This window comes from Platichthys flesus, chromosome 24 (assembly GCF_949316205.1).
Source record: "Platichthys flesus chromosome 24, fPlaFle2.1, whole genome shotgun sequence".
Lineage (NCBI taxonomy): Eukaryota > Metazoa > Chordata > Actinopteri > Pleuronectiformes > Pleuronectidae > Platichthys > Platichthys flesus.
This window is the reverse complement of record NC_084968.1, coordinates 10,072,903-10,086,706: the sequence shown is the minus strand read 5'-3', so window position 1 is coordinate 10,086,706 and position 13,804 is coordinate 10,072,903. Positions and strand designations below refer to the sequence as shown.

At 41.0% G+C, this 13,804-nt stretch overlaps 2 protein-coding genes across 2 annotated transcripts; both read right to left on the bottom strand.

The window, feature by feature from the left end:
- Window positions 1-1,690: 1,690 nt before the first annotated feature.
- On the bottom strand, window positions 1,691-3,221 carry LOC133950085 (homeobox protein HMX2-like). The gene is made up of 2 exons (XM_062384268.1): window positions 2,950-3,221; window positions 1,691-2,735 (listed from the first exon to the last, which is right to left on the bottom strand). Exons 1-2 carry the CDS (start codon window positions 3,164-3,166, stop codon window positions 2,188-2,190), a joined length of 765 nt encoding a protein of 254 aa, XP_062240252.1. The 5' UTR covers window positions 3,167-3,221; the 3' UTR covers window positions 1,691-2,187.
- A 570-nt stretch (window positions 3,222-3,791) lies between these two features.
- On the bottom strand, window positions 3,792-6,543 carry LOC133950129 (homeobox protein HMX1-like). Its single transcript, XM_062384342.1, has 3 exons — window positions 6,050-6,543; window positions 5,398-5,574; window positions 3,792-5,211 (listed from the first exon to the last, which is right to left on the bottom strand). Exons 1-3 carry the CDS (start codon window positions 6,282-6,284, stop codon window positions 4,793-4,795), a joined length of 831 nt encoding a protein of 276 aa, XP_062240326.1. The 5' UTR covers window positions 6,285-6,543; the 3' UTR covers window positions 3,792-4,792.
- Window positions 6,544-13,804: the final 7,261 nt, after the last annotated feature.

Genomic DNA, 13,804 nt, shown 5'->3' with positions numbered 1-13,804 from the left:
AAACTCTCTCCAGAAGCACTGAGGCAAGTCCGGCTAAACACACATTTCTCTTATTTCTCTGGCTGCAGAGATGCATTACTCAGCTACACTCATGCGCTCTAACGGCAAAGAAAAACAGATAGCGGGGGGGGGGGGGGGGCGCTGTATCCAAAAAACACTCCTGAATCTTGATTTGTGCGTATGTTCAGTACTTAGAAAACACAAAGTACTTGGTCAAAAGGAGGGACCGCAGTGGTATATGATGGATGCAGATCAACCTTTGCTGCCACAGTGTGTTGACTCAACCTGACCAGTGTGTGTGCATAATTGAATTACAAAGCTTGGTTCAGATTTTATTGTGTGGTATGAAACTGCACATCTTTGCTACACAAACTAGATGGAGTGAAAATGTATCAAAGTACCTGTGAAGTTTCAGAAGCCTGTCATTGTGTTTCTGCTCCCATTAAGAAGCCTCATTTGTTAATTTGTTGCTACTCTGTTAAAAAAAATGATTTAAGTCACTTAACAAACTTTTGGTGATTATCATATAACATTTAAAAGAATCTGAATCCATAAAGAGGTAAATGTGTAACCTTATGTTACACTTAACTTTAATTGTAGTTAATCAAACTTACTGTTTACAAACTTTCACTGCATTTAACCTTTTATGGCAACAAAATTTATATTTTTGCAGTAACAGCCAATAACATTCAAATTATATTCTTTTTGTGATGATGTCAACATGTTCCAAGAATTGACGGTGTAAAGCAGGAACTTATCTATTAATATATAAATTCACACATAATGTGGGGGTGTGTGTACTACAAACACTAACTTGTAATAAATTGTCTATTGGAAAAAACTAAGTAATAATCCATAACCAGTTTCCCATCCAACTTGTGACTCGTAGAACGTGAACAGTTTTGAATATTAAAACCATTAGTAAAAATTTATGGGTTATTTTTTTGAATTTCATGTCTTAAATCAAAATGTATAATCTCAGTTTGGGGTAAAGAAAAGTTAAATTTGCATTCGATATTCAAGTTAACATCAGCTTCAAATGATATAATAATTAACAGTAATTTAATTTAGCAATAGAAAATACTTTCTTTAGGGTTCACTCAGTTTGAGTAAAGGTTTGAAGCAGCAGTTTCAACAGAGCGAGCCTTGTTGAGCAGGAAGAGGCCTGAGAGCAAGTTTGTAAAGTTTAAACTTCTTTAGCACAACATTAAAGCCTCACACAGGAAGCAGGACTATCACACACTGACTTGTAGAGCTGAGACAATTCGACACTTCACTGAGGGAGGCAGAGCTTATGAATGAATAAATAAATACAGGGAAGTGACCTGATGTAGCGTGTGATGATAAACTAACGATATGAAACAGGTGACTCGACCTGGAGCCAAATTTGAGCCATTTTCTCTGGGATCAACATTTGAGTTTCATAAAACATTCAATACCAGGAAGTTTGGCACTGCAGAGGGAAAAAAAACTTTAACACGGATATAATCTGTGATCACACAGATTCTACATCTTCTGAAATGATACCAAAGTGTCCTTAGACATCAATTGCACATTAAAAGAATAAGGATAAATAAATAAAAAACTAAAGCCCGAAATAAGTCTAGTTTTGAAGTTCGTTTGAAGCCAAAACACGCAGCAAACAACTTCAAACATTACTTTTATTATTGCAAAATTCATCATCGTCATGATATAGTAACTGTAGTCACAGTTAAACAGTCTGTCATATGAAAGATCAAGTGAAAACAAACCAGAAAAGTGTTTTAACAACATCGACAACAATAATTATATAAGGCCATATAAATACAAACCAAGTATTGCTCCACAGAAACTTCAACATTTCAACACGAGCGATGGAAACGATGACAAAATGCGTTTTTAAACCAAAGTTGCTGCAGCTTTACTCTGAACGTACATTCAGTCTGATGACTTTACTGCGCCGAGTAAGATCTGCTCAGAGGAACTCTAATGCATGCACGACTTCAACATATCAAAAACTTAAAAAAATATATGATAATAATAATTAATAATAAACATTTGGGGGGAGGACAAAAAGTGGCACATGCATGACTTGGATTAGTTGATATGTTTACATCAAAGTTTCAGGAATTATATGAACTCAAAAAAATAAAATAAAATAACAAAAGTGACCGGCTCATGTAAAGTCCAGACATCCAGAGGAAACGATCAGTCCGCGTCGAACAGCCCGAAGTACTTGCCAGTGTTGGAGAAGTAGATGTACGGCGCCGCGTTCGCAGTCGGGTACATGACGGGGAAAGGCATGGGCATCAAACATCCGTTCAGCAGGCTGCTGTCTTTGTAAAAAGTCGGTAATTGCACGTTTTTCCCCGCGTCCGAGAGGTGCTCGGCGGCCAGCGGCCCGTCCATGTCCGTGGACAGCTGCCGCTTCAGCTTGTTGCGCCGGTTCTGGAACCAGATCTTCACCTGGGTCTCGGTGAGCTGCAGCGAGCTGGCGAGGCACGCTCTCTCCGAGCTGCTCAGGTACCGCTTCATGTCGAACGTGGCCTCCAGCTGGAAGATCTGTCTCTTGGAAAAGATGGTGCGCGTCTTCTTCTTCACCGTGGCCTTGGTGTCCCCGGGGCTCTGCTGCTGCTCCTGCTGCTGCTGCTCGGACTCGTCCTCTGCGCCGTGCGCTCTGTGCGTCCCGGGACATGAGGCGGTGGTAAGCGACGGTGTGTGTCCCCCGCGGTCCGCAGGATTGACTCTGGGCTTCACTGCGAACAAAGCGACAAAATGTCATTAACAGATCGAACATTATTCATAAAAAAAATGAGATCCTCATCCAGACATTAACAGGAAATAGTTCACTCGTTGGTCAAATCCACGTTTTACGCATGGTTCTGTCTCTACACGCGTAAATCTGTATTTAAATGTACTAACCACTCTAATAAACCACTTTGCACAGACTGAATAAATCCCCCGAGTTACCTGTCCCCTCTGAGCCGCTGCCGTCTCTCCTCCGGACGTCCCACACCTCCTCGCACTGCGCCTTAAACTCATCCTTGCACCCGCCGTCCCTCTGCGTCCTGGCGCCGTCGCTGTCCCCGGCGTCCCGCTGCTGCCGCAGGTTGAGGATGCTGTCGATGGTGAACGTCAAAGAGGCGCTGCGACCCGGGGCGTCCCCTTTGCTCATGTTCCCCGGCATTTCAGGGGCTCCTCCGAGATTCCCGAACAACCTACGTCCCCGGACGCTCCAAGCACCATCGCTCCACGGTTGCGACTAGCGCGCGGAGGAGCCGGCACGACGCTCTTCTACGACCCGGAAGAGTGCGGTTTAGAGGCTCGTGATTGGTGCGGGTTGCGGGGCAGATGAGGGCGGGATGCAGGTTTCCCGTCTGGCTGCCATATTGTTGCTTTAAACACTTCGCTGTCATCAGAAGCTCAGGGCGACCGGTTATAGGCTCCCGACCAAAAACAAGACGTGGCTCGAGTCCCGTTATTTTAAACCTCGGAGTTTGCATCATCATAGATTCCCATGACTAATGTGTTATTTATTTTCTTTTATTTTGAACATTATGTTATTTATATGCCACTTTCACATCTTCCCTTTAAACATATGGAACTAAAACAGTATAAAGACCAATCCAAAATTATTTCCTTGGTCGTTATGGCACAAGAAGACTAAAGTTTGTTATAGTGAATATAAAGTGTGCTTGAAGTAACAGGGAAGCAAACACGTGTCAGTCAGGAAACCACAACACAATTTGTGCATCAATTTTATTCACATGTAAACATCAGTGTACAAAAAAATCTGTATTATAATCCTCGTAAATAAAAAATGTCAAATATTTTTAGGGGTATTGCTAATGCTATCAAAATTCACAAACACAAATGTATTTTTCATAAATTATGGAGTTTCCAAGCATGGTAGATTTCAATTTGTTTGCATTTGTCAAATGATCAAATGACTTAATCCCCAGGACAGGATGTGTATGAGCTCAAACGAGGGTCAAAAAGATTTAGAGCTTGTGAAGTAAGGCTCAGAGGGAACTTTTAAAACCAGTGGCAAACGTCAGGAGAAGGTTCCAGCTCATGTTGCACAATGAAATAAAATTTAAAACATTCTTTGTAAAGAAAAAATGTTTGAATCTGTACATTTTCTTCTTTGTGTAACTTCTCCTTGATAGAAGTCCACCACAATTTTTTTCTGCCCATATTTTTTCTTGACAACTCATTTGTACTTCTCGTGCAGTTTCGTTTCCCAGTCAAACACAAACACTAGTTTTGGAGTGATGTCCGAACCCATTATTCCTCAAGCTTGAAATATTATGACACTTGAGTGTTCCCATCTGTCTTGTGGGTCATCCATACAATTTTGAGAAATGACCACAAAACAGAACCATATTTGAATACTGTGTGATCTTGTGTGTAGTGTCCTCGGGGCGGCTTCAAGAGTCCCAAAAAATATCCATCATCCTTATTAAAATAAACAGAGACTCATAAAAAATGACAGATTTTTAACATGAGTTGAAATAAACACTGCTAATGTGCAGAAATTGTTTTGTTCAAGGTTGTTTAAAAAAGCTACAGAGAAGGATCCCGATGGCTTATGATCCTCCTTGAGTTAAATCTGGCTTTATTTATCAAAAGTTGTTTTTAGAAAAAGTCCCAAAGAATCAGTTTGACACAGGTTGATTTATCTTCCGTGCATGAGATGAAATTAGATTTTACAAAATCTGAACTGGAAGTAAAATCAACATTGTTGCAGCATCTTTATTTAATAAATTGTCCAAAGTGTCACAAGAATCGCCGTGACTTCTCGTGCATCTTTTTAAAGTCCCACCAGTCCGGCCATCTGTGGCGTCAGGAACGACACAGGATGAGTGAAGTGAGAAGTCAATGGATAGCTAATCGCATTAGGGAAGCCCACAGACAGGGGGGACACTTGGCGCAGGCCGCTCTCGCGATACAGCACGGGAACTCTGATGACCCTCTGGGCAGCGTAGGGACGCGAGGCCGCCGCGCTGCCGCCCGCCTCCATGTCCTCGGTGATCTGCCTCTTCCACTTGTTCCTGCGATTCTGGAACCAGATCTTTACCTGGGTCTCGGTGAGCTGCAGCGAGGCGGCCAGGCCGGCCCGCTCCGTGCTGCTCAGGTAGCGCTTCAGGTCAAACGTGGACTCCAGCTGGAAGACCTGACCGCGACTGAACACGGTGCGGGTCTTCTTCTTCCGGGCCATTTTGGTGTCACCTGAGAGGAGGAAGAGGGAGAGGTGTTTTTTGTTAAAGGTTCCCATGGCAATTTTCTTGCACATGGTCCCTGGGTGTTTCTGCTACGCCCCTGCTATTTCAGAAGACTGTCCTGAAAACAACTCAAATTTACCACAAACTTCTGTCTTATAAATTAAGGGTGTGGCTCTATTTGTTCTGGCCTCACCTGGGTCAGAACCGTCCTCTCGAGACAAGCAGGAGGAAGGTGCGTCGTCCTCTCTCTCATCCGTCAAACTGTCTCCCTCCTTCTCCTCCGCCTGTCCCGTTAAAGCCGGGGAATCCCGGTCGCTGCTCGGTAGAGGGTCTTCGTGCTCATCTGGGTAGCTGGGCCTGTACCGTGGACCTGCAAAAACAAACGTCCCTTATTCATGCCACATGCTGATATTTGGAGTGTTTGGGTGTTTTTACGCACAGAGGCAGTGAACCGTGCTCCAGGCCATTCGACGAGCCAACTTGTGACAACCGCTGATATATTTGAGGAGAAATAAATAGATAAATAGACGTTAGCGGCTGTCATGGCCCGATTCTGATCCACGTGGTGATTCCAGACCTTTACGCACGGGATAGGATGGTTTTACGCGTGACGTAATTAATTATATCACTGTACACGAGTGATGCTTTTCCACCGATTTGTTAGATCAGCTTTAAGTGTTGTCACGACCCTATAAGCGCGTCTTAATCCTTCTTACCCAACGTATAAGCGAGGTTATCTGCCGGTCACATTAAAGAGATGATTTATTGATTTCAAATCATGTTTTGAGAATCTCACCTTTTATTCGCTGACAAACATATTAAACCATGAGGAGACGGACACTCACTTCTTGAGCCGTGGATCGCTGTGTTTGATGACGTCCCTCTCCAGTTCAGCTCCTCGTTCTCCAGACGTCCCGGACACACCATCGGGCTGTGCACGATAACTCTGGAGTCCAAGGTCTCCACCCGCTCCTCAGCTGGAGCTCCTCTGTCTGTGGTTCTCAGCAAATTCTCGATGTAAAAAGACGAACCTCTCGATGCAGAGTGGCGCTTCGACGTCGGCGCTTTATCGTCCAGCATTGTGACGTTTAACCCCCGAAAAACACTTTCCCCTTCTGAACGTTATAAAATCATTCCCGGGAATTTGTCCGCTTCCCAAACAGGAGTGTCCCCTGCTCCGCGTAAAACCGCCCAGACGCGATCCATGAGCTCAAATACAGCTCTAGCCTCCAGTGGCAGGAGATCCGGACGCAAATTCAAACCGTCCCCACGAAGCGATGAAACTCCAGACAAACAAAAAATAATAAATCAAAACCCGAGTGTGTCTTGTGGTCGGGAGCCGCTCCTGTCGGAGTCTGTCTAGTGTCAGCGCAGAGACGATGTATTTAGGTCAATTAGGGAGCGAACCCAGGCAGAGACGCAGTGTTGTCCTCAGGGCTGCAGAGATGTAGGGAGCTTCATGAAGAATGGCACAGTACCGCCTATTGGTTACATCGGTCCATGCACACTTATATATTTACTATGCACTGTATAATCTAAAGATTTAAACCCTGAGTTGCGCCATAAAGATTAAATCATAGACTATATGGATTAAATGCACGATTTGGGAAAGGTTATGTATTTGTGTTGATCACTCACATTAAACCAATTTCCTTTAGTTTGCATCAGAGAAAAACAGAAGGTTGTTAGAGCAGAGCCTAAAATACTTATTATTCTAATTCTAATTATTATTATTACACTAGTTTAGCATTATTAATCATGGTAATGTGTCAAGTGATTAACAGATTATCAGAGTTTTGAATGTGTGAGCCAAAGACTTCTGAGGCCTCCGAAAACTAATTTCTTTCTTTGTTTGGAACAAAACGGAATAATGTTCCTGATAATTCTTCAATATGCTCAGTCCCGTTTGAAACCATTTCAGCTGTCAAGTGCAAAAATCTTCAATAGTACATTCACAGTTTTGCTTATAGTTGATTTGCAAATTTCTATAAATATACGATAGTCTAATATCTATATATATGTGTAAACATGTATTCTATTATCCTTGTAAACCTGTTTTAAAACACACAAATATATTTATCATTATTATCTACTCATTTATTGTAATATATTTCTTGGAAAATATTTTAAAATGTATTTAGTTTAAAAAGTCACAGTTATTTACTTTTGCCAGCTTAACATAATACATAGTTTATGTAAATTAATTATAAAAGTTGTAACTGGATTTTACTTCACTGTTAATTCTCTATATGTGTTATTTATTATTAAGTTGCATTTTGGAACCAGAAGTGCTTAACATTTTGTGATTCTTCTGAAACTCTTGATTTATTTAAGCTGAGCACAGAGAAACTTTGATTAAAGTAAAAACAACTTTCCAGTGTCAAACTCTCCTAATGTCAACATGAAGTAAAAACAAAAAAAAACATCTTTGATCATTGGAGGACTTTAAAGCTCGATTTGTGATTTTGCACAGAGAAAATGATAAACATGAGATTTTCTTTGTTTGTGTGTTTCCAAATTAACCATAACACAAACACAGGCATGAACAAATTCACCATCAAGTCACTTCCTGGACTTGTTCCTCCCTCAGCGAGGCTTAAAGGACCAATCAGTGTCCAGCACAGGCCTCACAGAGCTGTCTCCTTTCCACCCTGACAGGCTGAGGAAGAAGCTTTTCACCACAACCTGCCTGAAACACTCAAGTGTAGATCATCTGTGGAGAATTGATATATTTCTCTTCCTGGAACCAGCCCCTGTCAAATGCCCGGAGATGGACTGGACAGTGTGTTGCAGCTTAAAGCAAAAGAGTTGATTAACACTGAAGGGGGAAAATTATTAGACAGCTGCAAGAATGAACACTGGCGTAAAAACAGCAGTGCACGTTTCGAGTTGCAATGGGATTTAAACACTGTGAAATGCTTACTTTCATCTGTGGGGAAGCTTTAACAAATGCTCAGGACATTCCAGGCTGCATGTTGACAAACCACAGCAAATCTGACTCTTGCATAGAAAGACACCTCGCAGCACTTCAGCAAATATCAGAAAACAGAAAGACACCACAGCGGAGGATTGATGTTAAATCTCAGAGCTGAGCGGTGAAGAGAGAACAACAAACCATTTGTGTTCTCTGAGGAATTGCTCACTCTTCGCTCTTCACTGTGCCACAGAATTGACTTTGTAAAAGCCTCTTTGGCTACCAATAGCCTATGAACCTATTACTCTGGATTCTGAGAGGCGCACCTCATTTTACATGAATTCCCAAATATGTTTTTTTGTAAAATTTAAAACATGTAAAAGTGATTTAACTAATCAAGCAGCATGTTTAATGTATATTCAGCATTCTGTGACCCCACGCAGGCAGAGTGTTTTGTTATAGTAGCAAATGTATTTCATGAGCAGTTAAATTAGAAGAATAAGAAAAAACTTCTCTAAAGTAAATTTTACTCTATTTTGGTGTTTGAATGCATAAATAGCTCAATACAGAAATTAATGGTCATTATACACAGGATTAGAAAGAGTTCTTCACCTCTAAGACCCTGGAAATGTGTTTTTTTTAGATAAAGGTTTGTCTCTTTAACTATTATATAATCAAAAGGGTAACAATTGACTTTTAGGACCTGCTTCCTGAGTGTTGTACGGATGTGATCAGATCAGGTGCAAGGAAATATGTGCAAATTAAGTCCCCACCCGGCTTTAAACTATAAGAAAAATACAAACATTTCTCTGTTGTTGTAATAATCAACGTTTATAAGTTAAAACAATACAACGTGAGATAAAGTTGAAGGAAAGTAAAAGAAAAAAATTACACTACTATAACTCTGGGATTGCGGGAAGCTTCTACATCATTTCCAGGCATGTTGACTCCTTTTTCATTCAGTTTTCTGTGGTTTGACCAAAGAATCATTTTAAGACTTCATTTTGACTTATTCTGTAGTTTGATAAAATGTCCAGAAAAACTGTAAAAATACTCAGATGAGTTTTTTAAAGGCAGTAAATGCTGTGAGGCCCCATTTGACACACTTGTCTGAGTCTCCTTGCAAAGCGGAGCAGAGTGTGAGCTTTTTTAAAGATGAAGGATTTGACTTTTTCTATTCTCCAACAATGATTCCGATGGACATGTTTTTGTGTCATTTTGAGGGAAGTTAGAAATGATCTCGTGCCACTTTCGCCAGCAGCAACACTAACATAACACTTCCTGTCCTGTCTGGCCTCATTGTGAAGCGTGGGGCATGTTCAGGATCTTTTAATTGAAGACGACACGTCAACCTTTACAAGGTGGATGCAGACTGAACCTCCAGACTACCTGATGATAAGAACACTGGGGATAAGAACAATCTTCTAGTACAAATGCACGAAAATACCTAATAATCTTCAACTCAGGAAAAGGGAAAACTGCTCATCCAGGCTGAAAAACTGAAGTACCATAAATATAAAGAAAATGTACTTTATGCGTATCAATAGCTAAAGTACTCGTTGGCCCCTGTATTAACATGCACAACTAATTTTAGTGATATTACTAATGGATTAATGTACAAACAGCAGTTTAATGTTGCTGATTTAAATACTGTTGTCCAGTTAATTAAGATATTGTGTTCATATATGTTCTATGGAAAATGGTGGTTTTTAACAGTAACTATTGTGTTACTACAAAATAAATGTAGTGGAGTCAAAAGTCTGTGTTTAAAGTAAATGTAAATACTATATACTAGATAAATGTAATGTAATCGAGTAAATTAAAGTAAGATCCAGTTATCATCCAATATAGATACTGAGTAAAAAGTCTAGCATTAAATGTAAACATGTGGTTGTAATACAATGGATTAAAGTACAAGACAAAGTAGTAGGACATGTAAATACTCAACTGCATTAGAACTTATGTTTTCTTGTAAACGAGTTTGAGTTCTTAATAAAACATCAGCTCTTTTTAAATATTTCTTCCATGTACATCGAGCATACATCCTGCTGATTACTATGATTTCCTGATGTCAGCTCATCCGTCACACAACCATCAAAATGTAGAGGAGCTTCTCCTGCAGTGTTGTTAGCACGATGAGAATCCACGTATGGGGGGGTGTAACTCCACATCATTATTTCTGCCACTATAATGGGCCACTGTGGCGATTCAAGCTGCTGAGGTCAAAGCCACGGCCCAGAATGCAATAGTGGATATGAGGTCAGCGAGGTCCAGACATCTTAGGTCGGCCTTAACGGAGGCGGTCAACCAGAAGGGCCTCTTTGTGCCACATCGAGCGTGGAGCTGTTGACGACCCTTTTTTTTTTTTTTCCGGGCTCTCATGCGACCTCTGCTCGCCGTCTGCTGCTGCTGCTCCACCCTCACTTCTCAAAAAGCCACGTTCACACCCATCAGATGAGATGTTAGACCTGAGTTCTCTCTGGCAGCTCACGGGCGGAGAGAGGTCGTGGTTCGGGGGCCCCCCGCGTGAACACAGACCCTCCAGACTCCCAATGTCACTTTATCAGAAACGGGCCTTTTAATATGCAGTTTTTATACCTGCTCAGAAATTCCAAAAAGAACACTCCGGATCACGACCATTGAAACTGACACATACTTCTCCTGCTTAATCCCTATTAGGGCTCCCCTCACTGCACCCGCAGCCCGATTCATGCAGTGGACAAAGCGAGAGCATTCTGGGAGCTGTTTGGGTGTATTGCAACAGCTTCTGCAGCCGCGCACAAAAGCCCTGTTAACAAAAACAAGCTTGTGTTGTGTGTGTGTGTGTGTGTGTTTTAAAAAGTTTTGTGAGTTTGATTTTTTAAGTCTTTCAAGCCTGGAAAGAAAAACACGTTTAGCTCCTGGCCGGAATAAACTATTAATGCCTGTTTGTTTAACCCCTTGGACGGCAAATTAACCCCTGTTAGAGCCAGCTTGTCAGTTCAGCACAAAGGGGAGGGGGGGGGGGGGGGCGGGGGGTTAGCCACATTCTGGCCTAATGCCACACATCCACACCCCTGGGAGAGAGAGCACCCAACCTACTCCCTTCACAAGTGGTAAAATGAAGTTTTGCTTCATTGTTCCATATAGATAAAGATTTTAACCTCAGAAGAAGAGTTTAACGAGCCTCTATTGGGAAGAAAATTAAGCTGCACCATCACAGGAAAGTTCAGTTTTTAAAGTAGCATCAATTGTAAATTCTGTAAAGCTGCCAGATGAATGTAAACATGTAAATGAATATGTATAGTCCTTGTTATTTTAGCTGCATTGTGGCCTAATTTCACACATCTAAACTCCACTGGAAAAGAAAAGCAAACATTTCTCCCCCCAGAAGTTTGAAAATTTGATTTGTCTACAGAAAAAGTGAGTTTAAAGCTTCTATTGGGGGGGGGGGGAACTCCAGTTAAAGCTGCAACAATCACTGTAAAGTTAAGCAAAGTAAAGTACTACTACTATGTAAAGTATTCTATAGCTTCCAGGTGAATGCAAACAAGTAAACTTTACACACAGAGTCCTTTACGGCCTAATGTCACGCATCTAAACTCCCCTCAAAATGAACAGCGAACACCCCCCCCTCCCCCCCCCCGCCCCCCAGATGTGTGAAACTTTGTCCCAAATTGATTCTATCCTCAGAAAAGGTGAGTTTGAGGAGCATCCACGGGAGAAAAACACTTTAAGCCGCAACAATCACCGGCTCCTTCCCCAGCGCGGTGAAGCCAGCGAGGTTAATCACATGAGATCAGTGCAGCAGCCGGCATGCAGGTACGATATACCTACACAGGAAACAGGGTTTATTCCCGTGGGGGGTGGGAAAGACGGGGCACTTCTGACGGATTACAGGCCCCAGCACAAATACCAAGGCTTATGGGACATCAGATCAATGAGAGAACATCAGCTTCCTTGTGATTCCACTAATGTCTTAAGCTGTGCCAGGAACTGGGGTCAAATGTCACTGTTTCTTTTTTGGTGGGGGGTGGATTTCAGCTAAAAGGTCCAACTTTTAAAGGTTTGTATGAAAAGATGTAGACGGTTAAAAATAAAAATCATCTTCTGCCGACCGGTGTCCCGAGCAGCCTCTATCTGACCCGGGACCTCTTTAGATAGAACTGTGCAGGAGGAGGCGCAGGACGAGGGCCCGAGGAGGAGTTGCGTGCGAAAGGAGCGAGGTACACTCAGAGGTAGCAGCTGATGTCCGTGGAGAGTGCACCGCCCCCCCCCCATCCCCTCCTGTCCGAGGTCAAAGCACTTCTGTCATATTAGCTTATACACATGGTCCATATTTTTCAATAAATCATGGCCCCTGAAGGAGAACGGGAGTACACGAGCTATTAGAGCTGCATGTGGGAGTCCTCCTCCTCCTCCTCCTCCTCCTACTGCTGCTGCTGAATTATATTTAATGAGGAGCTCATTCTGTTAATAACTCTGTAAATTATTTGTATAATTATTATGATTATTATCAACTTTAACAACTTTTTATTGTGATCTACCCTGAAATTTAAGTTAAAAATTATACTGAAGGAGACTGCAGGGTTTATTGATTAATCATCTTATATGAATAAAATAAGGGCCTGAATGAGAATTGAAATAGTTTATATGAGATCAAATACAAATCTTTGAAAACATGTATTCAAATCTGCAGTGTATATAAAGAAAATACATTACTACTACTAATACAAAAACTACTACTACTACTGCTAACAATAATAATAGTAATAATTTATCTGTTATCTATAATCTAATCTATAAATCATAATAATGTAGAAGGTAATACATGTATTGGTATTAGTGATAGTATTGTTATGATTTATACTATTTGTTTTAGTTTTAGTACTAGTAGTTGTACTACTACTCCTACTACTAATAACAATAATATTATTATAACAATATTGCAGCTCTTAATATGATTTATTGTTTATCCTTGTTATTATCAAGATTTATACAATGATGATGATAATCATTATTAGTATAGTTATCGATCAAGTTGTTATCGTAACTATTACTTAATGATAATAATATAGATCATAACACTACCATTAGTATTATTATTATTATTATTGGTATTATTATAAGTAGGAGTAATAGTAGTTTTCATTAGTAGGAAAAGTTAAAATAAGATTCATTCTATCATCGGTGTTATAATATATTATTATTATGATTATTTAAGACGATAGGACATGTAAAGAATCTATAAAGACATTCTCCTTCTCTTCTGTTTCTCCTCCACTTTTCCTCGGTCCCCAGATGATGCAGTTGTTTTTCCCTGTTTGATTGGAACGAGTGAGGATCTCGGATGTGTTTGAGCTTGAGCTCCGTCTCCTGTGATGAAACATGTAGGAGGCAGAGCAGGAGCAGCATGAAAGATGAAGGAGTCACTTTAATGTTTGCCTGCAGGACACTAAGTCCCGTTTCTGTTTTCTCTCCTCTTGTCACGCGACTCCTGCTCCATACATGCACAGGCCACATATATATCTATATATATACATGCATATACTCTGCTGCTTCCCTGGGAATCAAACCTGCATCACCGCCACAGGGTTCTTTTTCTCTATCGTGAAAGGTTTTGGCCTAGAAAGTGTTTTATTAAATAGTTTTTTCAAATCCTTGTCGTATTAACACCAAACCTCACCTATGGAAATGGTAGAAACAC

Excerpts from the sequence above, each read along its gene's own strand:
- LOC133950085 (XM_062384268.1), bottom strand. The coding sequence starts at position 3,166 with ATGCCGGGGAACATGAGCAAAGGGGACGCCCCGGGTCGCAGCGCCTCT. Across the intron at positions 2,736-2,949 it reads CAGCGGCTCAGAGGGGACAG|TGAAGCCCAGAGTCAATCCT; the intron begins GTAACTCGGGGG and ends CTTTGTTCGCAG.
- LOC133950129 (XM_062384342.1), bottom strand. The coding sequence starts at position 6,284 with ATGCTGGACGATAAAGCGCCGACGTCGAAGCGCCACTCTGCATCGAGA. Across the intron at positions 5,575-6,049 it reads AGCGATCCACGGCTCAAGAA|GTCCACGGTACAGGCCCAGC; the intron begins GTGAGTGTCCGT and ends TTGTTTTTGCAG. Across the intron at positions 5,212-5,397 it reads AGAGGACGGTTCTGACCCAG|GTGACACCAAAATGGCCCGG; the intron begins GTGAGGCCAGAA and ends TCCTCCTCTCAG.